General features: G+C 39.1%; 2 protein-coding genes across 7 annotated transcripts in view; both read left to right on the forward strand.

Annotated features, from left to right (window-relative positions):
- Rabgap1 (RAB GTPase activating protein 1) overlaps window positions 1-26,971 on the forward strand; it is a 130,506-nt gene that overhangs the window by 75,892 nt on the left and 27,643 nt on the right. For 5 of the 6 annotated variants that reach the window (XM_031370054.1, XM_031370056.1, XM_031370055.1 and 2 more), the window contains 4 exons: window positions 22,559-22,672; window positions 22,848-22,922; window positions 25,771-25,896; window positions 26,361-26,504. In XM_031370054.1, the coding sequence (XP_031225914.1) occupies window positions 22,559-22,672; window positions 22,848-22,922; window positions 25,771-25,896; window positions 26,361-26,504 (459 nt within the window). Of the gene's footprint in view, window positions 1-15,945; window positions 15,982-22,558; window positions 22,673-22,847; window positions 22,923-25,770; window positions 25,897-26,360; window positions 26,505-26,971 lie in introns of those variants that run through there. The other variant, XM_031370060.1, reaches the window with a different exon arrangement.
- On the forward strand, window positions 30-5,091 carry Gpr21 (G protein-coupled receptor 21). Its single transcript, XM_031370080.1, has 2 exons — window positions 30-2,249; window positions 2,616-5,091. The coding sequence occupies exon 2, from the start codon at window positions 3,001-3,003 to the stop codon at window positions 4,048-4,050; it is 1,050 nt and encodes a 349-aa protein (XP_031225940.1). The 5' UTR covers window positions 30-2,249; window positions 2,616-3,000; the 3' UTR covers window positions 4,051-5,091.

The raw sequence follows: 26,971 nt of genomic DNA on the forward strand, positions 1-26,971 counted from the left end.
CTGATACTAACGGCAAGCCAAATGCCATCTTTTAATGGCGATGTGCTTATGAAATGGCTTCCTACAAGGAGGGACTAGACCTTAGAAAGTAAAATATTAATGGATTTGTGTAGCTGGAAAAAAAAGCTGTTTTTTCCAATGCTGGCTTTTATAAATGCAAGGTAAGTGTTCTACTGTTCAATTGTGGTTCCAGTCCCAACTAAAGCCATACATTTAGGCTTAAAAAAAATATAACACAATAGAGTATATTGGTACAGAGCCAAGCCGGTTTCTATCTTTTCAGAACAGCCTGCTCTATTTAGTGAGACTCTGCCTCAAAAGTAAAACAAAATAAATAAATGAAATTTTAAAAAAATCGTGTAACATGGTTTCATATGTCTGACAAAAGGCAGTTTGTTTTGCTTCAAGTCCGAGCTTCACTGTTTTATACCTGTTTTTGTTGGGCAATTTAATGTCCCTAGGCATAAAATGTGATAATAGAACCTTGCTTATGATTATTAGTATTAACAAGGATAATTCATAGTCATATTAAGTGTAAGCTACTGCCTAGTTACTATTATTTACCTAGTTACCTATTATTTTAGTTTTAGAATATTATTTTGGCTTCAGTGAAACCTGGCAGAAGAAAAGTGTGGCTTGAATTGGGGTGCTGGGAACACTTTTCAAGACCTTCAGTAGGTGCTTAAAGATGCATTAGATGGTGCCAGACCTATAATTATTTTATCTGTTCCTTACCTTAAAGTAAAACTTACAAAGTAGATATAGGGAGAGGTTAAAAGTAATAGATAATCATAAAATAGCTATAGCAGTATGTGTTGTGATGTTATGTGAATGTTGGCTCTCTCAAACTGTAGGATTTTTGTCATTCAGTGTTTTCCAACTACAGCCACGCTAAGATACTGGAATATAAAATTGCAGATCAGGAGACTGATGTACTGTGTAAGAGGTTCTCAGAGGGAGGACCCACAGCATTCATATGCTAGTAAGTGAGTGTGGAAAGGGACTGGGAGAGGTAGGAAGAAGAGTGCCTCAAATTATCTGTGACAGTGATTTAAATACAAAAAGCTCTGAGTCCCTTCTGTGCTGCTGTTCTCTACTGAGGCCTGTCACATGCTGTTACTAGTCTCCTTGAACATGTCTCTGGGGTCCTTTCCTGAAGTAAAATGTTCACACTTCACTGAACTGTGATTGTAAGAATCCTTTGCCCACAGTAAGAAAGCATGTGTAAAATTAATAAAAATACAAGTTGGATCACATGGTGCTTTGTTCAAGTGTGTAGATCTCCTGGAATTATTACAGTTGCCAGCATTTGCTTTCTTTTACTCTACTGACAGTGTGAGGCTTTATTCAGGCAAAATTATACCATTCCCATAGCACCCAGTTATTAAAAAGCACCATTTATGAAAGTATCCAAAAAATAGTGTTATTTCAATTTGCATTGTTTTAGATAAGTAGAAACAAGATTGCACTGTTAGATGCAAAGACTTGTACCTAAATATCTGTGTGCTGTCAGTCCACTCAAGTGGAACACCTAACTAAACCAAAGGAGGAGAGACCAAATAGCATTATTTCCAAATATTAGCCAATATCCAATAAATGATAAAAGAAAATTGAAGCTGAATATTGTCTTTCAGCTATAACTTCTTGTGCAGCTGAATTAGAATTCCTTGGTTGCCATGTACTGTTAGCATGCTTCCTTTCTAGGACACTGTTCTTTGTTCTTGGGGAAATGATACACAAAAATAGGACTTTTCCTCTCTCTCCTCTGGTATGGTGCTTCAGGCCAAATCCTGACTCCTCCCTCTCTTCCCATCCCTATCCTTTCTTTCTCTCCCTCTCTCCATCCCTACCTCTGCCCATTTTTCTTATTGACAATCTGAATTCTGGTCATTTAACCTATGAGGAAGATTGCAGACTCGACGAGGAAACAGCTTTCAAATACCGCACTGTGGGCATATAGCGTCAGTACCCACTGTGCAGTCAGGAAGCTCGTCTCTGGGAATGAATGCTAATGAGTTGTCCAAGATGCTGGAGTGTGTGTGTGCTCGAGCACACGTGTTTTCCTTCCCTGCCCTCATTCTTCCTTTTCCCAAGCCCCTTTCTCTCTGTTTCTCCTCCTACTCCTTTAGCCCCTCCCTCTGTGCCTTAGTTCTGCAGTAGGCTGGCTTCCTGCACATTCCTGCATTGCAAGGCTTTCTGTTAAGGATGTATTGTGGCTTTTGTTTGGATTTCAGCATGTGGAATCACAGGTAACACTCTGAAATTGAGCTAAGCAGATATATTTTATTAAGGTGTTTGCAAAGATATAATGGTACATTGGATTTAATGGAGAAATTTAATCTTGGTTAATTTTTATCAATGATAATGTTTTCAGGATTACCATAAGGAGATTCTCCTATAACAGGTTAAGTAAAAGAAAATGAGGGTTTGTAATTTCTTTCCTTTATGTTGATCTTGGAAGCATGGTGTTGCTGCTCCTCTGGAGTAAGAGCCCTTTACGGAGGGGGGCTGCTTAGGGTGCAGTGGGAGGGGTGCTGGCAGTCAGAACTAGCTAGGTTCTTTGTCTAGGATGTGGAATGCAAAATGTAAAATACTCTCTCCTTTTCTTCTATCAGCTGTTCAGAGGAGACTCATTACAACTCCTGCTGAAGCTCCTAATCTTCCTCCCTCTGCCCCTCCCCCACCCTTACTTGGCCTGAAGACACTGTCCCCAGTTTGCCTTACTTCCTTGCTATGTGTATGGTGAACCTGGCCGTATAGCTGCGTCTGGGACTGGCCAGACAACTGCTGTTGGCTCTCTCTATTCCAGGAAGAATTTAAAGGGAAATTGTACGGCAGGCAGTATACCCACCACAGCAGCAACCCCAGGAACCTGGTGACTAGGGCTCCCTGGCTTTGTCACAGGTATGCAAAGCTGACTGCGGTGACAGTAGCTGCTACTGGGAACTGAGACAGCAGCCAGGTGGCAGCATGAAGTGAGAGCCAGTTCCTGAGCACGAGATGAACTCCACCTGGGATGGTAATCAGAGCAGCCATCCTTTCTGTCTTCTGGCACTGGGCTACTTGGAAACTGTCAGGTTCTGTCTTTTGGAAGTGCTGATTATTGTCTTTCTAACTGTGTTGATTATTTCTGGCAACATAATTGTGATTTTTGTGTTTCACTGTGCACCTGTGTTGAACCATCATTCCACAAGTTATTTTATCCAGACAATGGCCTATGCTGACCTCTTGGTTGGGGTAAGCTGCCTGCTCCCTTCCCTATCACTCCTCTACTACCCTTTTCCGATGGAGGAGGCCATGACTTGCCAAGTGTTTGGTTTTGTAGTGTCAGTTCTGAAGAGCATCTCTATGGCTTCTCTGGCCTGCATCAGCATTGATAGATATATTGCCATCACTAAGCCTTTAACCTATAATACCTTGGTTACTCCCTGGAGACTACGCCTCTGTATTTTTCTGATTTGGCTGTATTCCACCCTGGTCTTCCTACCTTCCTTCTTCCACTGGGGTAAACCCGGATATCATGGAGATGTATTTCAGTGGTGTGCAGAGTCCTGGCACACTAACTCCTACTTCACGCTGTTCATCGTGATGATGCTATACGCCCCAGCTGCCCTCATTGTCTGCTTCACGTATTTCAACATCTTCCGCATCTGCCAGCAGCACACAAAAGAAATCAGCAAAAGGCAAGCCCGATTCAGCAGCCAGAATGGGGAGACTGGGGAACCCCAGATCTGTCCAGATAAGCGCTATGCCATGGTCCTATTCAGAATCACCAGTGTGTTTTATGTCCTCTGGTTGCCGTACATCATCTACTTCTTGCTGGAGAGTTCTACTGGCTGCAGCAGCCGCCTTGCATCCTTCCTGACCACCTGGCTTGCTATTAGTAACAGTTTCTGCAACTGTATCATTTACAGTCTCTCCAACAGTGTTTTCCAACAAGGACTAAAGGGCCTTTCAGGGTCTGTGTGTACTTCTTGTGCAAGTCATACCACAGCCAAGGACCCTTACACAGTTAGGAGCAAAGGACCCCCTAATGGATCTCATATCTGAGGGGGCACATATATTCAGTCGCTCTGTTTTCAAGAAGAAAGGATGACTTTGGTTCAGTTTAGCCCTTCCATCTCTGCTCCCAGTTCACTAGAGATGTAGGAGGAGCAGCTACAGACTGTCGAAATAACCTTTATAGTTTGCAGAAGTTGTTTCCTAAATGAGATTTAAAATTAGAAGAATCAGGATCATGAAAAGAATCACTCTTAATCCAGTTTTTGAAATGTCATGGAAGTGACTACAGTTCTCAGATTCAAACGGAGTAAAGCCATAGTTGATACCTCTCCCAACTGATGTGGCTGAATCTGGGTGTGAAAAGCATCAGCATGTTAAAAATAACCATTTTCTTTTTCCCCTTTCTGGATTCTTTCATGCAAGTTGGAATATATGTGCAATAGGTATCTTCTAATAAGAAATATTAATATATATTGATGAACTAGCAAGGATTTTCTTTACCTGTGCCAAAATATAACTGTACTGCAAGTTTCAGCATTCATCTAGATAGTGAAATGTTTTGTTTTCTTGCCTCTTGAGAGAAATCTCCATAGGATGAGTAATGTGAGCACTGAATATTACTTTCTAGAGTTTTGAAATGAAGCAACTGTGCAGTGAAGCCACACAGTGTGTGAGAGCCAGCTGCTTTCATCTCATGCTTCTAAGCATTGTGAGCATGTGTGCAGTAGTGACATTACAGTGCTGTTCCTGGGCCTCTCTGTAAATATTGAGAATATGTACAATGAGTTGGGTTTCTTATAACAAATTGTATTTAATCTAAATAAATAATAGGTGGATAGCTGTCCAATTGTAATGTGAAAATATTTTTTTAAAGTGACTGTAGTGTTTTCTGTTCTAATCCAAAGTCTTCAATGAGAATGAGTCCACTGACACAGTCAGCCCATGGTCAGCATAAACTGTAAACTGTCTGCCTTCTAAACAGTCAGCTAGCATCACAGTTTTGGAAAAACATTTTTTGGATCCTATTAAAGAGGCCTCCTGGAAGGGGAGAAGGGGGACTCTGGTTGGCTCGTCTCCTTAATGCTATCCTATTTTTGGAGAAAATCGTTTGACATACATTTCTTGCCTTACTTGTCTGGTATTATTTTGTTTTTCCAAAGCATTAGCAGATGTTTAGAATTTTATTGTTTAGAATTAGAATGTTAAGTGTTCATATGTAGTGTTAACCTTTTAAAAGTGACTGTCTTGAAAGCAAGAGAGTTGTTTGTCTAAAAGAGAGTGCTTTTGGCAGCTAGTGTCAAAATCCCCTTTACTTTGTGCTAGTTTTCATTTTTATTGTCAGGAAAATTAATTGGCCTCTGCCTTTGGCTAGAGGTTGTAGTATGCATACAACAGTTATATTTAGTGAAGTGGACAATGAGGAAACCCAAAAAAGGATGCAGATATTTTATAAAACTGGCAGATATGCCTCAGCTTTTCAACCTGATGTTAAATTAAAAGACTGTTCTTTTAAAAAAGAAGGCATGTTTCTTTCCTTACACACACACACACACACACACACACACACACACACCCACCCCATTCTGGTATTGTACCCTTGTAAACAAGGCAAGTAATTTTTGGTTGTATATCCATCCATAGCAGAATTTATTTGTTCTGTTTGCTGTGTATCTCTGACTTTTCTAAAACTTACTATCTATCTAGACCAGTGGCCAGAACTCACAAAAATCCACCTGTCTCTGCTGGAATTAAAGCTCCACCATACCCAACTTGCAGCCAATTTTGATTTTATGTTTTATGTTAAACTGATTTTAGTTTAACCTCAGATGTGTTCTGCTTTAAGTTTTTTAAGTGACTAAGAATTATAGAACATTTAAACTTCAGATTCCACATTCTAGAGGCAGGTGGATCTTGATTGAGTTGAAGGTCAGCTGCTCTACATAGGAAGTTTTTGAACAGCCAGAGCTACATAGTAAGATCCTGTCTCAAAAAACAAAAAACAAAAAAAAAAAAACAAAAATAGATTCTGAGTTCTTCTCCAAATCTTGCTTGTTCTTTATATGTAGCATTAGCAAGTTTGACTCTGATGTTTCAAAATTTAGAACTCATGCTAAAAATGCAGGGTTAGAAATAGCTTTGTTGGATTTCAGCTTCAAGGAGAAAATGTTTTCCCCTGGATTCTGAAAAACCATTTGTAATCCATATCTCCTTGCACTGCACAGCTGAGAGGTTAGCTCTGTAGATTTGGCTTGGGTGTGTTTCATTTCCTTCTGAGAAGTAGTCTCTTGTAGCCCATGCTGGCCTCCCTGTTCTTCCTCCCAAGTGCTAAAATTACAGATGTGCCACCACACCAGCTTTCTTTTTCATACATGCTAGGAAGTTTAATCTTTTCATTTTATCATTGTGCTTATGAATTTTTAGTTCAGCAAGCATGGGACTCTTAGAAACAGTCTTTATTAAATATATTAAAACTGTAAAAAGAGAGTCGGCTTTACTCTTAGAAGGAGTTAAGTCCTTTTCTTTCTTCCTTTTTTCTTTTTCTTTTTTTGTTCTGGGGTTCCATTTTGTAACAGTGAAAAAGAAAATTGTTCTGATAATATCTAACCAAGCTGATATGTTAATCTAAACACAGTTTTATAAATAAGATTTAAAAAAAAAAACAGGTGCTTAGTTTTTCTAGTATTAATTTCTGGTTTTATTAAAGACATTCTTTCAAAGTAGAGTTTATATTGCTTTTTGAGGCACAGACTAAAGAAGAAACTTAAGTAAGGTAAAGGAAAACACCCAGATGGGCCCTCTGTTATCCTAGGTCTCTTCAGATTGTCTCATCTTCACTGCTGTGTAAAGGTTACGGCTTAAGGAATCAATCCCGTTGTTCCATTCATTGTCTGCATGACCATTTTATTTATAATTTGCTGGGTAAGAAGAGATGAAGGGCGTAGTTATATAGTCTTGGGGAGGGGGTAATTCTCTGCATGATAGACTCAGAAAGTTGGTATTTAATCTTTTTATTCTGCAACATTTAATGCAACTTTTGATGACATTTTGTTTCAATACCAATATGACTAGTTCAGAGTCAGGAAAAAATACATATTCTTAGACTCAAATACCTCAGATAGCTCATTTAACTCTGTGGTATGTCACTAGTATCACAATACACATATGCTTATAGAGATAGTGTAAAATTACTTCATAATAAAGTTTGAAGTAAGATCATACTAATTGTTTAACTGGTGGCTGAATTATGTTTTTATGCAGTGGTTTCAGTGAAAATATTTGTGCCTCTTAGAAATGAGTAAGTAGTTGCATGTGAGCCAGTGCACCTCAGAGAGAGCACTGAGTAGCCCAAATGAGTACTAGAATTACTCGCAAGCTTGCTTCTCCTTACTCAAAGTCCTATTTTGGACAAGTTTTCTTTTAGCAGTATTGCTGGATAAATTCTATTTGAGCCTTTTATAGTGGCTTTTCCCTTGTACTTAAATAGTTTATTTAATATCTTTAGGATTGGAGAAACTTGAACTTTGATATTATAAATGAACTATCTCCTTGAGTGAAATGGCAGGTCTATAGGCTCAGATAGTGGAATGATTTGGAAAGGGTTTCCTCAGCCTTTCCAATATCCATTTGGAAAATGTGCAGTGACTTTGTAGGAAATGTCTTAATTTCATTGACCATGTGCTTCTTTATTAAAAATATCTGTAAAATAAGTTATTGGCAAACCAGAGTTTATTGTTATATGATCAATTTGGGAGACATTTCATGATAGGAAAATTGTAGCATTGTAAGATTTTTTTTTTTTTGGAGCCTATAAGTCATGGAATAATGTAGTTTTGCATAATTTTCCTGTCTCAGGTTGAAGAAAATTCAAATGTAAATATACCAAATTAAATATAGGTTGATATATATTGTTGATACAGATTCTACAAATGAGGTAGCTATTTCTTATGACTGACTGCAAATGAGTCACTGGCATTTCTTTAAAATTTTGGCGCCGGGCAGTGGTGGTACATTCCTTTAATCTAAGCACTTGGGAGGCAGAGGCAGGCAGATTTCTGAATTCAAGGCCAGCCTGGTCTACAGAATGAGTTCCAGGACAGCCAGGGCTAAACAGAGAAACCCTGTCTAGAAAAAAAAAAAAAAATGGGTGATAAAAGGACATCTGATACAGTAACCATGAACTTTGAACTGAGAATGTAGAAACCTGATTGGCTGGTTAGTAAAGTAAGGAGAGAAAAAGATGCTAAAGATTCTTTCATCCATCATAGGGCTCCATAGAACTGGATCAAATAACAAATGTGGGCATATCATGAAATGCTTCATGAATAAAAGTGAATACTCTTATATGTATCTGCCATTGTTTCACACTTAAGCTATATGTTTGTGTGCTTCTGTACATTTCACTTGTGGAGGCTCAATGCTAGGTCATTACTCCATGATATTTAGCAACCCCTGAAGACTATATGATGACTTGTTTCCTTTTATTGTCTGAAAGTTTAGTGAATGCAAGGGACAGTACCACTGATAGCTGCACCCCAGAGTCTAACACAGAACCTGCTCCAGAGCAGAAGCCTTAGTAAACAGTAAAAAAACAGTTTTCTAGCTCTGTCCTCTTTTCCTCACATTGGGGGTTTGTATCCAGTGAGGTGTCATCTCTGTCTTACAGAAAATTTCATTCTTGAGATGTTTTGTATGGAAAGTCTGTAATGGGTTTTCAAGATACCTCACAGACAACCCCACCTGGAGGAATTTATCAAGGCATCCTTATGAGAGAGACACATAGTCAGTCTTTTATTTAGGCTAAGTTCACATAATGACAGTGTGTTTCCTGCAAGTATATCATTAAGCACACCTTGCACAGGTGGGTGCCCAGTGGAGATGGAAGTTCATAACACCATTCTGGGATGAGAGGGAGCAGCTTGTGATTGCAGAAGCCTTGCCATTCAGACTCAGGAGGAATCTGGCCAGTGCTGACCTGCTTGAACTCTGTTGAGCACTGTGTTGCTTTCACCTACGTTCTCTTGTCACTTGTCTTCTCATCAGACCCCTTGCAGATCCTGCTAGCCTCTGAAAGTCTTTTAAGATGATCTTATATCACTGATTTATATTTCATCGTTTTATAGCTTTCTGTTTTGTGGTGGTCCAAAGAGCAGCTAATTTCATTTAGGTTGCTTCTGGGGCAGCTTGTCTTGGTCTTGACATAGTGTCTCTTTGGAAAAGCAAAGTATATGAGATCTCTTAGGGAATTTACAGTATCATTTGGGCACTGCTGAAATAGCAGATACATAGGCCATAAGGTCATGTGTATCAAAGAAAAGGGGCAGTAAAGGATTAGAAATACTTGTTCTTATTCTGATATTTTACATGGGAACCAAGCCCAACTGCTCCCATGTGCTATGATCTGAATTCAGACATCTGGTTCTTGATTGTTGCCCTCTTAGGGTACTTTGTGTTGCTTTTGCAAAGAGTTAAAATTTAGTTTTCACTGTGCCTAAATCTAGTCATAAGGAGTATAAGCAATGATATACATGTAAACCCCAGGCTATTAGGTTTTAGGAGAATTTCATGGGTACCTTATTCAATCTGCCCAATGCATTGTACGTGCCCAACGGATTGTATTTTTAACCTTACTTAAAACAAATTAGAAAACAGAGGCTTCAATATGTGCAGCTTCTAAGTGGAGGACCTTGATTATAACCCTTTCTGACAGCAATGTCCAGATGGTTACTTCATTTGCTTCCCAGGGGAACCTAGCAAGTGTTTGTTTTTAATTTCCTTCTTTTGTTGGTCAGGAATGTTTGGGCTTAGACAGGTTAGGAACTTGCAGCGTTAGGAACTTTCATAGAGTAAATGAAAGCACTTTACCCACTGGGCCACCTTGCTCAGTATATTTACCATATATATTTTGAGAACAGGTTGCCCTGTGTTACCCAGACTGCCCTTCAGTTCCTGCCTCAGGCTTCTGAAACTACTACAGTAACTAGGGCTGTAGGTATGCACTTGTGCTTGCCTGCTTCTCCTTTAATATTACAACTGTTGGAGAAGCTTCTTGGAAAGTATTCAGAGGCCAAAACAAGCGAGGGTGTGGGCTTCCTAAGGAACCCTTGAAATTAAAGTCCAACTGATACAACCTGAAGAGAGTTTGCATATTATTGTAGAACAAGGTACTGTTTAAAACAAACAAAAAGATCTGAAATTCAAGTGTAAGAGATATTTTTTTTCTTTCTTTCTTTTTTTTTTTTGTTTTTTGTTTTGTTTTGTTTTGTTTATTTGTTTTTTCGAGACAGGGTTTCTCTGTGTAGCCCTGGCTGTCCTGGAACTCACTCTGTAGACCAGGCTGGCCTCAAACTCAGAAATCCACCTGCCTCTGCCTCCCAAGTGCTGGGATTAAACGCATGCGCCACCACCGCCCGGCTTGTAAGAGATATTTTTAAACATCAGATAAGCTCAAAAATAAAGCTTAAGTAGGGATAGCTAGTAAAATAAGAAAGGCAGACACAGGATAGTAGGTGAAGAGAAAAACAGGCTCAGGTAAGGATGAGTGAATAACGGAGTCATGATGTAAGGGCCCAGTCCAGACATACAGAGACGACACTGAGGAGGATGAAAAGTCCTAAAAGCGTGGTATGAGGAAGGAAGCCAAAATTTTATGTCCAGTTAAACTATTATTCAAATGTGAATATAAAATAAACCCACTTTACAACATACGGTGTATTTGAATATATTCACCAGCCTTACATATATTTTTAGAGAGTTGCTGAACAATGTATTTCCTCAGAATGAGAAAGGAGAAATATGTAAAATCCAGGAAAATGTCTCCAGGGAGGAAGAATTCCCACAAAAAGGGAACACACTGGGGAAGAGGCTATTAAGGTGAATTATATAGTAGTTGGTCAGAAATAAGCAGGAAAAAAAGGCATATCAGTGAGAGGTCTGTTCTTAAGGAGTAGATGTTAGAGTTGGTTTATCTGTGGTATTGTGGATACAAGGGAGCCTCCAACATTATAAAGAGAGCTGTACATTATCACTGAGCTATATACACCTGGGTTTAAGACTCTTTCAGACTTTGAAAGGAATTATACACTGATATTTGTATAGTATAATTAGATACAGAGAAAACCAGAAGAAAAGAAAATAGGACAGTTTATGAAAAGAAGAAAAAAGAAAGGTAAGGGAATAGAATAGATGTACTCTGACTCATATAAATTATATTGAATTAGTCAAAATTACACCCAAGAATTGTGGATGTAGACCTGTGAGTGGACAGAGCCGCAGTATCTTCTCCCATACCATAGAAATCCATAGGTTATGTCAACAATAGAAGAACCAGCAGAATAGCAGTTAAGCATTCCATTCCATTCAGAATTAGGAAAGACAACCAGCTGTAAAAAGAGGGTCTGCCTTTGAAGAACATGAGTGTGTATGTGTGATTGTAAACTTGGTGTCCTCTGACCTATCAGGGAGGGTTGTTTGTAATGAAGAACATCAACTGTGTTTAGCAGAAGGCAGTGAATTTTAACAGAAGAGAAGTCAGAGAGGAGATAACTAGCTGCTGGTTTGTAGGAAGTGTGTGTGGCTAGTACCACCTTACCTGTAGCCTTTAAGGAGCAGTTTCCTGTTACTCATCTTACATCCTTCTCCCAGAAAGACTGACAAAGAATTGTGGGGAGTTTTGGAGCCATGAGGCCTTTTAGTTCCTCACCTACTATGATATGTTCTGTATGTGGCTCTGTCCAGGTTTGTAATGTTTAATTTTCATTGAGAGACTATAACAGCTATTGAAAAGCATCTTTTTATATCATGAGAAGGAATTTATATCATGGGAAGTAATGCAATAAAACAGATGTTTGTATAGGGATAGATAAGTTTCCTGAGCTGGGATAGAGGTGGTGAGAGGGTACAAAATGTTGCTTGGAACATGTTGGTGGTAGAGATGTGTATCAAGTGTGTTTCCATAGAAGTCAGTGCATAGGCTCTGGGAGAGGGTTTTTCTGTAGGTCTGTATTATTCTGCCCTTCCTACTCCACTCCCTCCAGGCATAATGGTAATGTAGAAAGTATCCAGCTGGGCAAGATTAAGGAAACACAGGTCAGTAAGACCCTAGTAAATTTATCTATAATATACCAAACAGTGTACAATGTGAGAAAACCCATTGCAGGTTAAAAATACAAATAAAGGATTATCCTTTCGTAAATTACTGATTGTAGTCTTGTAATGATAGACTTACTGCTAGAGACAGCACACCCTCACATCTCTGAAGTCCTCTCCCAATGATCTGCAGACTCTCTGTACTGACACCTTAGGTATTTCTTCTTGATTTTAGAGAATGCATCAGGATTAATTCTGTCTGTTTGGAAACATTGACTTGTACATTCACTGTGTAGATGTACTTCATTGGGAAATTCTGGGGCTTAGAGTTAAGGAGACAAGGACAATGTGTATAAGCAGGTCTCATTTTTTATAAAATATTTTAAAAATAAGGTTGGGGGCTAGTGAGATCAATGGTTTGATGAGTAAAGTGCTTACTGCACAAGCATGAGGACATGAGTGTGGGTCCCCACTACCACAGAGAGCCTGGGACTCGTACTGCTTCTATAACCCCCAGAGCTAGGAAGCAGAGCCAGATGGGTCCCCAGAGATTACAACAAGCCTGCCTAGCCAAGCTCCATGTATGGTGAGTAGCTTTAGGTATATTAGTGATGAAACAAAATAGCCTTTAAATATTTAAGTAGTTGTCTTTTGACAATTCTTTCAAGATTAATTTTTTTTCAGCAAAAAATGTGGACCTCTTCTTGATTCTGAATGCTGTCTGGCAGTTTGGAGATGTTCTGTGAACACTACCGTTCATTGTGGTTCTCATTTAACACTTTTGAGAGCAAGGAGCTAGCATGGAGTTGCAACATTCCATCTCAAAGAATATAGCTATTTCACAGCTGCATAGTTTTTGCTGCACTCTCAAATCTCTGACTTATTTCCAGAAGAAATGAGCTTTTTGAAATATAGTTGAGTATTTGTTGAATGTTTAAAAGAGACCTATTTTAATAATTCTAATGTAATGGACTAGGTTATATTAAAATATAACTTGAGGAATATAAGAATTGACTTGAGTTTTATGTTATGTACTATGCACTATATGATAACTGGTTTTTTTGGTTTGGCTTGGCTTGGCTTGGCTTGGCTTGGTTTGGCTTGGCTTGGCTTGGCTTGGCTTGGCTTGGCTTGGCTTGGCTTGGCTTGGCTTGGTTTGGTTTGGTTTTTCGAGACAGGGTTTCTCTGTGTAGCTCTGGCTGTTCTGGAACTCACTCTGTAGACCAGGCTGGCCTCAAACTCAGAAATCCGCCTGCCTCTCTGCCTCCCAAGTGCTGGGATTGAAGGCATGCACCACCACCGCCCTGCATGATAACTGTTTTTATTAATTCTGTGTGCATTTGTGGGGAGTGGCAGGAATATAGAGGTCAGAGAACAGTCTGGACAACCCAGTTCTCCCTTTCTACTGTGTAGGCCCTAAGAACTGAACTGGCATCAAGCTTGGCAGCAAGGTTTTTAGTTATTGTGTCACTGGTGATGGTTGGTTGACTGATTGAGACGGGGTCTCACTTTATAATAACTCCCTAGCTTACCTGAAATTCGCTACATAGATCATGCAAGCCCATGATTTTGTTGTTAACATGTGATGCCCTGTAAAATTTTAAGCATATCCATCCAGCAATAATACAGTAACACTAAGCTGCTAACTTTACTAGGAGAGTACTTATTGATGTGCATTGAAATAAGTGTTTCGAAGTAGTTAGTTATCGGAAACATTTGTTTACAATATGACTTTGCACACACCACATTTTTACTCAGAATGAGTCTCTGCCTGTCCACTTTTGTCGGTAACAGTTTTTAGATTTCCTGGTCCTGGGGCTCTTCAGATGTTTTGCTGTGCAGGAGAATCAACAATAGCCAAGCAGGAAAAGGTTGACCACACTGTTAGCATTTATGCCTTATCTATACATGATTTCAGGCAGTTTTGCCAAACATTGGCCAGTTTTCCTGTGGGAAACTTGAGCCCTAAAAGGAAATGGACATAGCTAGAGGGCTACATGTCACATGGGATTTAGATTTATTTTTAGAAAGGCATTATAATGCCATATTTGGTTTGAAACAATGTGACAGTGGTTCATTATTTTATTAAATACAGAGCTGTCTTTTCTGAAGTCAGCCACTTTACTCTTAGATTATCTATCATAGATAGATCTGTAGTGTCAGAATCCAGTGGGTGCAATTTTATACATATAGATTAAAAGTGCTTCTTGGGCAGACATTATTACAACAGGCTTGCGGAGCATAGTTGTTATAGTTAAGACTCTGGTCACATTACATGGCTGTCTTTTGTGTTCCGTGCTTGGGGAGAGTCATCTGCTTTATTGGATGTTAGGGTTGGGAATGAAGAGGCAGAGGCATTTGTAACTGTAATTGTTTGTCTTGAAAAGGAAGAATTCACTAAATAAGACAATGATAATAGAAAAATCTGAAGTGGATCTCTACCTTGAGGACTGGTTTAAAACAAAATAAATCCAACCAGCACAAATATCTGTTCTTGAGTACTACAGTGTTTGGACCAGTATGATTCATAGGTTAAAAGAAAAAAAAAAACTCATTCTATCATTTGTATTTGAAGTGTCAGTGTTTCTGTCCCCTCTTCCTATAAATTAATTTGATTGTAATACAGTATGATATTGGTAGCATACAATAGATTTCTTGAATTGTTTACTGTCTGGTTAGAGACCTCTTTCTTCTCTCCAGTCCCAAACAGCAAACCTGCCAAATACACATTTTGCCTTTTGGTTTCTCTGCCACCAACATCTATCTCAAATCTGGTGGGAAAGGTTAGCACTAATGTAGTAGGCCTTGTCCCTCCCACTTTCTTCCACATAGTGTTTCTTCTTATAAACCCAGGCAAATAGGCTGGGCTTATAACCAGATTTTTAGAAATACTGCAGGATCTAGCTTAGGTGCCCAGGGTTGTGAAAACTAAATCAAAACAACAGCGCAAAACACAGAAACTGCCTACTACAGAATTTAAATCTTGTCCATTGTACTGTTGTCTAAGTAGAACAACTCCAGAATCCACACAGTGGCCTGATTTTAGTACATCCAATTTCCTATATGTTCTCTGGTCATGGAAATGTATTTCTAGGCTGCTCTGTCTTTTAGGTAATTGAGCTTTGGAAGGGAAACCTTTAAAACATTAACTACTGAGTGCCTTTATAGTATTTCATATATTTAAATATGTATAAATAAATTTCCCTTTCTTTGGTTCAGCTTTTGCTTTTTTTTTTTTCTCGAGACAGGGTTTCTCTCTGTAGCCTTGTCTGTCCTGGAACTCACTCTGTAGACCAGGCTGACCTCGAACTCAGAAATCCACCTGCCTCTTCCTCCCAAGTGCTTTTTTTTTTTTTTAAGATTTAATTTATTTATTTTATGTGTATGAGTACACTGTAGCTGTACAGACGGCCATGAGCCATCATGTGTTTGGCTGCTGGGAATTGAACTCAGGACCTCTGCTGGTCCCCATTCACTCCAGCCCCGCTTGCTCCAGCATAATACACTATAGCTGTCTTCAGACGCACCAGAAGAGGACATCAGATCTCATTATGAGTGGTTGTGAGCCACCACGTGGTTGCTGGGATCTGAACTCGGGACCTTCAGAAGAGCAGTCAGTGCTCTTACCTGCTGAGCCATCTCACCAGCCCTTGCCTCAGCTTTTAAGCTGTGTTGTTGACTTTAAATTGGTGGCAGTTTTATTGTCATGGGTTTCCCCCTCCCAGCCCCCTCTGGAATCAGTTCTCCTAATATATGTGAAAAGCAATCTCTAGTAACAAATTTATTTTCTACTAAAATCCAACAACTTTGATTTCTACCCAGATCGCTTCTCTTGCATTGGTTTGGAAGGACAGCACTCTAGGACAGAAATCCATGGTTCCTAGTCAAAAAGAAGTAAGGACTTAAAGAGCAATTGTGATGGCCATGAGGAACCAGTGATCTTGCATTTGTGCAGATATGTAATGTGTGTATTTAGTTCTTGAAAGCTCAAATTAATCATGGAGGTGTTTGTTTTGTTTCTTTGTTTTTTATTGTTATTAAATGAGGTCATATTTATGTTTATTTCTAGGATTCTTGGTTTTGTTTTGTTTTGTTTTGACATTGAAAAGATAGTAGACACTGGTTCATTCTCCATGGAGTAGAAAATGCTTATCATCTTAGAAGTCAGTTGTGATAAGGGCATTCAGTGGTATGGTAGTTAGTATCCCCACCACCACAGACGGAAAGGTTTGTAACCAGTGCTACACTTTGTCACTTCCTTTCCTCGCTCCTTCCCTCTCTTTTCTCTGTCCCTCTGTTGCTCCATCCCTCCCTTCTTTACTTCCTTCTTCCTTTCTATCAACAATCTCAAAGCATTCTGGAGCCATAATTCAATGAGATGTTCCTATGAGGACTAAGATAATTATAGCCTAAAAACATTTCCATAATTATGACCTAATGAAATTTAAAATGTTCACTTCTAAACTGTGGTGTTTTCTGACTGCCGTCACATGACAGGTTCTTATTGTTAAAGTTATTTATTTCTTGGCAATTTCCTTATATTTATGTGAAAAATTTGAATTTTCTAAGTTATACTTACATAGATTTTATATTTTATACTTTTTAAAAAAGATTTATTTATGCCGGGCAGTGGTGGCACACACCTTTAATCCCAGCACTTAGGAGGCAGAAGCAGGCGGACTTCTGAGTTTGAGGCCAGCCTGGTCTACACAGAGAAACCCAGTCTTGGAAAAAAAAAAAAGATTTATTTATTTTATGTATATGAGTACACACTGTAGCTGTATAGATAGTTGTGAGCCTTCATCTGGTTGTTGGGAATTGACTTTTAGGACCTCTGCTTGCTCTGGTCATCCCCAAGATTTATTTATTGTTATAAATAAGTACACTGTAGCTGTCTTCAGCCTCACTAGAAGAGGGCACCAGATCTCATGGGTGGTTGTGAGCTACCACGTGGTTGCTGGGATTTGAACTCAGGACCTTCGGAAGAGCAGTCAGTGCTCTTACCCGCTGAGCCATCTCACCAGACCTATTTTATTCTTTTTAAAAAGTATTTGTTTTTTATTTTTTTATTTCATGTACATTGGTGTTCTGACTGTATGTATGACTGTAGGAGGCTGTCAGATACCCTGGGACTGGAGTTATAGACACTTATGAGCTGTTCTGTAGGAGTGGGGAGTTAAACCTGGGTCCTCTAAAAGATCAGCCAGTGTTCTTAACTGCTGAGCTATCCCTCCCACCTCTATTTTGTGTATTCCAATATATGTTGTCATCAAATAAAATTTTTGTGCGTATTTTACAGTTTTAAATATATCTGCCTATATTCAGGCCAAATCAAAGAGTAAAATTCAAAATACTTAAAAGGATACCGATTATTTTTAACTTTGTGTATATGGATATTTTAATGTTTATGTAAATATGTGGACCATGTGTATGCAGTGCTTTCAAACGCCAGAGGAGAGTGTCATATACCCTGAAACTGAACTTACATGTGCTTGTGAGTACTGAAAATGGAGCCCAGGGACTCTGCAAGAGAAGCCAGTGCTCTTAACCATTGAGCCATCTCTGTAGTTCAAGTATACTAAATTTTTTAAAACTCAGTTGTTTTTTGATTTTTGTTTTTTTAAAGATAATGGCTAGTCTTTTCATGGGCTCCCCTGATAACATGCACATGGTGAGATTTTAACCACTTTTGTTTTTATACTTAAAAACTTATACATGGTCCATACTCCAGAGGCAGAGGCAAGAAAGATCGGAGTTCAAGACCAGTCTGGTCTACAGAGTGAATTTCAGGCTACACAGAGAAACCCTGTCTTGAAAAATCAAACAACCAAACACACACACACAAGCATTGTACGTGCTATACTAATAGTTTTGGTTTCTTTTTGTAGCTTGTTTTGACACAAGCTACAGTGATTTTTGGAAGAGGAAACCACAGCTGAGACTATGTCTCCATATATAGATAGTAGGCAGATCTTTAGGGGTATTTTCTTCATTGATGGTTGATGTAGGGAGGCCCAACCCACTGTAGGCAGTGTAGACCGTGGTTACTGGTCCTGGGTACTATAAGAATGAAGGCTAAGTATGAACAAGCCAGCAAGTAGCATTCCTTGATGGGCTCTGCTTCAGCTCTTGCCTCCAGGTTCCTGTCCTGTCTTCCCCTCTATGATGGACTGTGATTAGAATGTGTAACTCATTTCCACCCCAAATTGCTTTTGGTCGTGTTATTTATCACAGCAATAGAAGAGCACATGTTATTAGGGAAAGGCATAAGGTTTGGGGGGGGGCTCCTACTTTTTTATAAATATTGACAACTTTTATCTAAGTACTAAATATGATTACTATACATAACTTTTTTCTTTAATAAGAATTCTCATGGTACATCCCTTAACGTAGGTGTAGTATTAAGAAGTTAACAGATAAAGCTATTACAACTATTAGTTTTTCTTTATTATTTTTCAATTCCATCAAATTAGAAAAGCTATTAGATACAGTTTATACAGTTGAAATTCAACTTCCAAAATATTTCAGGTTTTTTTATATTGCACAAATGTTATAACATCTTTGTATCATGGGGTTTGGGTTGTTTTTTTGTTTGGTTGGTTTTTGGGTTTTTTTTGTTTTGTTTTCGAGACAGGGTTTCTCTGGGTATCCCTGGCTGTCCTGGAACTCACTCTGTAGACTACACTGGCCTCGAACTCAGAAATCCACCTGCCTCCGTCTCCCAAGTGCTGGGATTAAAGTCGTGCACCACCACTCCCTGGCTTTTTAAAGTCTACACCAGGGGGTAGCCTTTGATCTCTGCCGCGTGCGTGCGTGCGTGCGTGCGTGCGTGCGTGCGTTTTATCATATATATGAGTACACTGTAGTTGTTTTGTCTTCAGACACACCAGAAGAGGGCGTCAGATCACATTGCAGATGGTGTGAGCCACCATGTGGTTGCTGGGAATTGAACTCAGGACCTTTGGAAGAGCAGTCAGTGCTCTTAAATGCTGAGTCATTTCTCCAGTCCCATGTTTTGTTATTTTGTTCTCTCAATCAGCAAGGCAGGTGCTGTATCACTGAGCTGTAGCCCCAGCTGGTCAGCCCTGCTTCTAAACATACAGCAAAATTACAAATGAGAAGATGCATGGGCAGCCCACAGAATGAAGCTGTCTGTCTTCAGTACCACTTAAATTTTATTTTATTTTTCTCTTTGGGCTTTTATCCCATGAATTTATATAGAGAATTTAAAATATATATATTTTAGAATCACTTCTAACAAGCTATATAGTTCACTGTTTTAAAAAGGAGCTGCAGGTTGAGTTAGTAGCTTAGCAGGTAAAGGCTAAGGCTTTAGATTGGCATACAAGCCTGACAGCCTGAGTTAGACCCTCACATCGGCTTTTAGATGCAATTATCTGTAATCCTTGCACTGTAATCCTTACTGTGGTGAGGTGGGAGGGAGGTAGAGGCAGGAGAATCAGCACATATATCTCAAGAGCATCTAGGCCAAAGTTTACAGTGATAGCAGATATGAATGGTGATTCCTCAACAGTGTAGAAAGAACTGACTAGAAAGTTGTCCTCATGATTTGCCTGTATTAACACAAACAAACATGCACATGCACACACAAAAAACCAAACAACAACAACAGCAACAAAAACACAAGGCCATGGAACCAGTATAATATATTTTACTCATGAAAATACATTTTAAAGATAGGACTTGGGCAAGTTATGATTGACAAATACCCATAATCTTAGGACCCAGAAAGCTTAGGCCAGCCTGAGCTATATAGTGAGACATATAGACATATATATATATATATATATATATATTCTGTCTCATGGATAAATACTGTATTTAAGTGGGCTGCTTTTCTATCTTATGAAGTGTTCCATACAGTTTTATGGCATTGATAACATTATTCTTGAGAACTTTTGATTTGGGTAACAAACTACTTGGGAAGTACCATCCCCTTCCTTGTTATTTCTCATGGCAGCCTTACACTGCATTTTCTTTGGGTACTTTCTTTTTCTTCCTGCCATTCTTAGCTTTCTATTTTCCAGCTTGAGTTTACAAAGAGTATGTATTCAAAGCACTTCCTCCAGTTCCCAGAGCCTTATTACTCTTGAAAAGTTACCCAGTTGCCATGTTCTCAAAGTAAGGTATAAAAACAGACATCCAGAGAGGTTACAGACTGCAGTACCACTGGTTTGAACTAAAACAATTTTGATGTGGGAACAAGGAAATACCACTTACTATGACTTCCTTAAATTTTAATCAACAGCTGTTTTAAAGGAGCCTTTTTCCCAGTCTCACCACCACATGTCAAGCATCATGACAGAGCTAAGGAAGAGTCACTAGAAATGAGTCCACCTAGCATCTAGATTTTGCTTTAGTGACATGTACTAATGAAAGGAACACAAGCTGTGGTGGTTTTAAGGGATACTTACTGGTCAGGCATTTCATACACTGTCCTTTAAGAAATTGTCTAGTATTTTTCTTATGAAGTTACGAATTTGAAAGATGAAGATATAAAGTAAAAGCCATTTTTGTAACACGAAGAGTGCCTTCTAGCAGAATGACTTACCACTGTTAAGACTAATCTTGGTTGTCTTTGTGAGACCAGGATTCTCGATTTCTCCCTAGCATGGTTACTCTGTGCACCCAGCCCTCATTCCATACTGTACTTCAGTCCTCCAAAGGAAGTGTGTCCATGCTTGAGTAGTAGAGTATTCCTTGAGAACATAGTATATACACAAGTTATTTGAAATTAGCCTGCCTGGGTGATGTAACTCTTTATCCTACTTACTTAATCCATTTTTTTTTTCTAAATGTAGAGACTCGTGGATATTTCTCTCACACTCAGGACTGTAACTCAATATTACTTTATCCCTTTGTTACTTAATTATTTGGCATCAGGAATATTTTCCTTGGCTGTCAGTGTCTTTCTGACAGACTCCATCAGTGTAGGCCTTATCTTGTGGGTAGCATTATTGTTATGGGTTGGTGGCGTGGTTTGTTGTAGTAATAAAAAAAAGAATCCTGCTTGTTTATTTTTTGTCTTTTTTGGTAATACGAAATGCTGCATGGTTTTCTGGGTTTTTCTACCTCGGTCTTAGAGTCATCCATTAGCCTTTTATTAGCAAATAGTAAACTTGTAATTACTGACTGTGCTACGTAATTGACCAAAGTGATTGCATGATGGTATAGCCTAATCATTATTTCTAAGAGATCCAGTTGTTGCATTACTTTACCAACACTTGGTATTTTAATTTTAGCCAGCCTAATATGTTTAGTTTCTGAGCTATTTAAACTGTTTTATTATGTTGCTTAAAATAAAGAGACAAGGTACAATTATTTACAGTTTCTTGATAATTGATTTTTATAAACTGCAGCAAGTATTTTTAACACTCATATGAAAGACCAAGTATTCAAAAGGACATACAAGTTACAGCAGGGTCTGATATTATTTCTGGGCTCAACATACATAAACTTCAGTTGACAGCAGCAGTAGTTAGGTGAATTTAAAATCATTACACAAATCTCTCTGGTACATTGTCAAGGACATGGATTTGTTTTCAGAACTTTGTGAGATTTATAATGTTATTATTCTGACAAGAACTTACTAAATTCATCATTAGAATTTTAGTGGGTGGGTTCATATGGGTTGGCCTATGTCAAATCCAATGGATTAGTTCCAAGTTCTTCAGCATATTTTCCAAGACCAAGTATTTCAAGCCCATGCTTCTCGTGGTATTCTAGTTTGTTATCATTTGACCATCTGCATTCTCATTGTCTGTTCCCATGATGCATGGGAAAGGGCAGTAGTCAGGTGAACACTGTTAGGGAGGTTAGACTATCAGAGTGCTGGTGTGCCTCATGGACATGGCATTATAATGCCTTATGCAAGCATTTTTACTTTTGTTGATCCAGAGACCATTTTTCTCTTCTGGAGGAAGAAATGGAAGTTTCTTGTAGGGCATTTGCACCCTGGGCCTTCTTTTGGTCTTCTTCTGCATCCTTATGCCATTTGCCCCCTAGGAACTCTGGTTAAGACGCTTAGCTTTTCCATTTGATAATGGGCATGTGAGCTTTGTGTCAGTAGATTAACATTATGTTAGCTTTGTTTTTCTATCATAAGCATGTTGCCTCCTCCTTTGTGCTAAACTTAAATGTTTTTATGTGGAAAACTGATTTTTAGCAGGTCATTTTCTTTTATACAGTAGAAAGGTCATTAGTCTCACTTGTTTGCAATGCATAGGGAATATAGCATCAGGTATGTACAATGAAATGGCACCTTTCTTCCATCTTGTCCAGCCTTATTACTCTTACTTAAGTGATGAGCCCCCTGAAAAGGTAGTAAAAAGTACAGACATGAATATGTGTTATAACACTTTAAGTACATAAATAATGAAACCCTTTTATACAAATCCAAATAGATATTTATCTTATTAATGCTCCTGTTCCCCTCCCTCTATTTCTACAGGAGTCTCCTCAAGACAGTGCTATCACCAGAGATATTAACCGCACGTTTCCAGCTCACGACTATTTCAAGGACACGGGAGGAGATGGACAAGATTCCTTATATAAAATATGCAAGGTATTTCATATTTAAATATAAAAGTATTAGTTTCGAATGGCGGTTCGGCTTCTTTGATATTATATAAAAGACAAACTACAAAATGTAATTTGGGGGCTTGTTTGAGGGTTTTCTGCCTTTTTTTTTTTTGAAACATGAATGTCTAATTTATTTAAGCACCTTTTTCCCCATGCAGGCATACTCTGTGTATGATGAAGAGATTGGTTACTGCCAGGGCCAGTCCTTCCTCGCAGCTGTGCTGCTTCTCCATGTGAGTAGCTGGGTCTGTGTCACTAATCCATGTGCCTGCCTAGACTTTAAGCAAGGCTTGAGGTTGGGCTTGGCCACATCCTTAGACAGAGTCTTTAGCTTGTGTATTTACAAACTTAATTTATTTTAATGGCACTATGGAAAGAAGTGCAATGAGGGTATGTGGCACTCTTGAAGACTATCTTTTAAAAGAAAGTAGTAAACATTTGAGCTTGTGCCTTGTAAGGGCATTCTGCATCATAATTGTAATATGATCACATCCCACACTGATGTCCTGCCTTGCACACAGTCCTCAGTCAGTGCCCCTCCCAGCAGATGTGTGCTTCATTAGCTATTGGTTATTCTGTTGCATCAAACATACTAGGTGAGTGTTTTAGGAGTAAGCTATATCCCCTGCCCATATGTGGCTCTTTTATGGCTGTTCCTCTGACTGTGATCCAGCAACAAGTCAGGTGCTGCATTTGTTTGTATTCTATCCTTATACTTTATCTAAACCACCATAATACCTCTGTTTAAAAAAAAAAAAGATTTAGCCATATTGTTTCATAAGATGTGTCATATTTTTAATTTACCCAAACATTTTCTCATTATTTAACTTAAAAATGTGTGGCAAGAATACTACCCATGTGGTGTCAGCAGTTCTGAGTACTGCTGGAAATGAGAAGCTTAAGAGTGAGCACAGTACAAAGCTAGTGATGCCACCATCTGTAAGCAGATGCTTGTACAAGCATGCCTTTAGGGATTATAATGGCTCCATAAAGGTAAAATCTATGAGCAGTGCAAGACTGTAACAGAGACCTTGTTTAGAATAAAGGCTCCTCTTGGCCAACAAATATTATAGTGCCATGGACCTGAAAATCATGGACTTCTCTTCAGTGTCATTTAACCTTCTGTATAACACTGCTATGGAGATACTTTAAAACCATGAAAATACAGTAGAGCATCACTGCCAAAGGGACCTTATATTAAGTAGATGCTAAATGTATGGAATTTAAATAGATATAACTGTGACTACAGTAGGAGGGGACAAAGAGACAGAGCTAGAGAGGAAAACATGGGCTTCTGTGGGAACAACCATGCAAGCAAAATAAAGCCCACATGCTTGCTCTGAGAGGGCAGGAACTCTTAGGATTATAAGCCATTTTGTGAAAATGGCTTTACATGTAAAAAGGAAAATCACTATTTTCTCCATTGTGAACTCAGCTTGGTGGTTCAGGCACAGTAGAGTTAATGGAGAAAAGCAGGGTTCTGAGTGATTTGGAACATGCTAATGCTATGACATTAATAAACAGGTCAAGTTCTTTTTTTCATTATGATTTGTTATGTTAGCCAGACTTTATATCTGTTTTGCACACCGGTTCATCTATTTATTTGTTTCTTTATTATAGTTTCACTCAAAGAACACTTACACCCATTTAAGTATCATCCCTTGAAAATGCCCTTCTCAAATCCCACTCCTGTTTAGAACTCCTACTTGCCTTAGTTTGAAGTGTTTGTTTCCCTTCAAGGGAAATGGGCAACCCATCATCAGAAATGCCACACAAATCAAGCCACTTTCCCTCACATGTGGGAAAGGGGAACCACATTCCACACCAGATTCAAAAAAGCTAGCATTTAGCCCCATATACCCTGTCTTTTCCAATAAGAAACTTCTAGGCTTTGTCTTGTATTGTTCTTTCGCTGTGCTTTTTTCTCTACGGGTCCTGTGTTCTAGCCACCTCCAATGTCATATTCCACAGAAGCTCATCCACCATCTTGACTTTTCTGAACCTTGCTACAGTCACGTGAAGCTAAAACCATTGCCAGTGCTCTCCTCCTGTTTGAAACATAGACATCTGTCATGGAAGATGCACTTCCTCTTAGGTGGATGTGCAGGACCCTCTTAGGACTACAGGAGGGTCTTTGGCAATTCAACACCACTGCAGCTGCAGCTGCTGAGTGACAGCATTGGACTGAGAATGGGGAAGGGCTCTTCTAGAACAAACTATTGTTTTGCTTTGTTTTTTGAGACAAGCTACTTTTTAAGATTTATTATTAATTTATGTGTATTTGTGTGTGCTTGTGTGTGCTTATATGCATGTAGGTGCTTACAGAACCTGGAAGAGTACAGTGGATCTCCAGGAACTAGAGATACAGGTGTTTGTGAGCCACCATTTGAGTGGCAGGAACCAAACCCAGGCTCTCTGCTAAGAGTAATAAGTGTTCCTAACCACCAGACCATCTATCCATCCTCATGAGTAGTTTTTTTTTTTTTACAATAATAGGAAAGGAAAAACAATTTGCCAGAATGACATTATGGCAAAGGCCTTATGATTTCAGAAAGCTGAAACATAGCATGTACCAGATTGTTTGTCCCCACCTCTAATCCTGTGCTCCCAGAGGGCCCTGTTCTGTTTTTGTTTTATTTTATATTGCTTTGTTTCTATTGAGACAGGGTTTCTCTCTGTAGCCTTGGCTGTCCTGCAACTTGTTCTCTAGACCAGGCTAGATTCGAACTCACAAAGATCTGCCTGCCTCTGCCTCCCAAGTGCTGGGGCTAAAAGCATGCACCACCACCAATCCAGTTGAGGGGCCTGTTCTTGACTCTGTTCAGGATGCACAAGCTTTGCTGTCCTGGGTACTCATTAGTCCTTCTAGTGGTTCATAATTCATCATTGTTCCTCATAATTCATCCTGCTTTGGGAGAGGCAGTGGCAGAACAGAGTAGGCGTTATTAAACATTCATTGCCTGAGCCAATTAATGTTGGGTTTCTATGCACCACTCCATTTCCTGATAAGACAGTGGAGAACAAGCTGAAGACACTGAGGTAATTCTTTTGTTTCCTACCCATTCACTGCCTCTGTTGCAGATGCCTGAAGAACAGGCATTCAGTGTTCTGGTCAAGATCATGTTTGACTATGGTCTCAGGGAACTTTTCAAGCAGAATTTTGAAGATCTACATTGCAAGTTCTACCAGTTGGAGCGCCTTATGCAGGTAAAGGGAACTCAGAATGGATTAAATGAATAGGTGCAAACTAGTGGCAGAAAGACTGAGAAACAACAGCTTTTATTTATGTTGTTTCTCACTGTGTGATGAGGATGGGAATCTGATGTGTTTAAGTCAGTCTTAGAAATGATCAAAAGAGCCCTTTTCTATAGCAAATTCACGGCTACAAAGATATCTGTTTAAGTCCCCTACAAAAGTGAAACAAGCTCTCCCAAAACATTTCACAACTTGGAAATAAAAACTAGCTTTCTAAATACATGTCACTATTCTGGGTGAATGTCTCTTTCTTTCAGCTAGTTTGTAGTCTGAAAAGAACTGAAGTGCTATGATCACTTAAGAGATATTTACACAGGTATATGACTTTCTAGGCTACTGCTGGTAGATTTATGAGCCGCCTGAGAAATATAGTGTAACTGCATATGTGCCTAGAACTAATAAGTTTGCTATTTCAGGAATATATTCCTGATCTGTACAACCACTTCCTGGATATCAGCCTTGAAGCGCACATGTATGCTTCCCAGTGGTTCCTTACACTTTTCACTGCAAAATTCCCTCTCTACATGGTCTTCCATATCATCGACCTGCTCTTATGTGAGGTATGTATCAGAGGCACAGGACTTAGACTTGGGTGTGCAGTACACTTTACTATAAGCTGTATCAAATCTCTTGTCCTCTGTTTTGTTTGGGTATTTCCAAGTCTGGGTTGAGGTGGTTCTTCCTGGTGCCAGTGTTCTGCTCACCTTTGTCTCAGAGGCTCTCTGCTAAAAAGACACATCAGACATTTAGACTAGAGAGTATTTGGTTTGGCTCTGTGACACCGACTGAAATAAGAGGTTTCTTTCTTATCTACAGGAATACAGGTTGGCAGTACCCTGCTTTCTCAGAGTCTTAACTTTAGAACATACCTATATTTGTATTGGGAACTGGTACCTTGTTTGCTTGTTTAGGGTTTCCTGGATGCAGAGAGTACATGTGTGTGCCACATCTCCTGCCTGGAGGCTTTACTGGGTAGGGGTGTGCTGAGTTATATGATGATGTCAGCTGAAGGGGAGATGTTTTAGGG

This window comes from Mastomys coucha, unplaced genomic scaffold, assembly GCF_008632895.1.
Source record: "Mastomys coucha isolate ucsf_1 unplaced genomic scaffold, UCSF_Mcou_1 pScaffold15, whole genome shotgun sequence".
NCBI classification, from domain to species: Eukaryota; Metazoa; Chordata; class Mammalia; order Rodentia; family Muridae; genus Mastomys; species Mastomys coucha.

Excerpts from the sequence above, each read along its gene's own strand:
- Gpr21 (XM_031370080.1), top strand. The coding sequence starts at position 3,001 with ATGAACTCCACCTGGGATGGTAATCAGAGCAGCCATCCTTTCTGTCTT.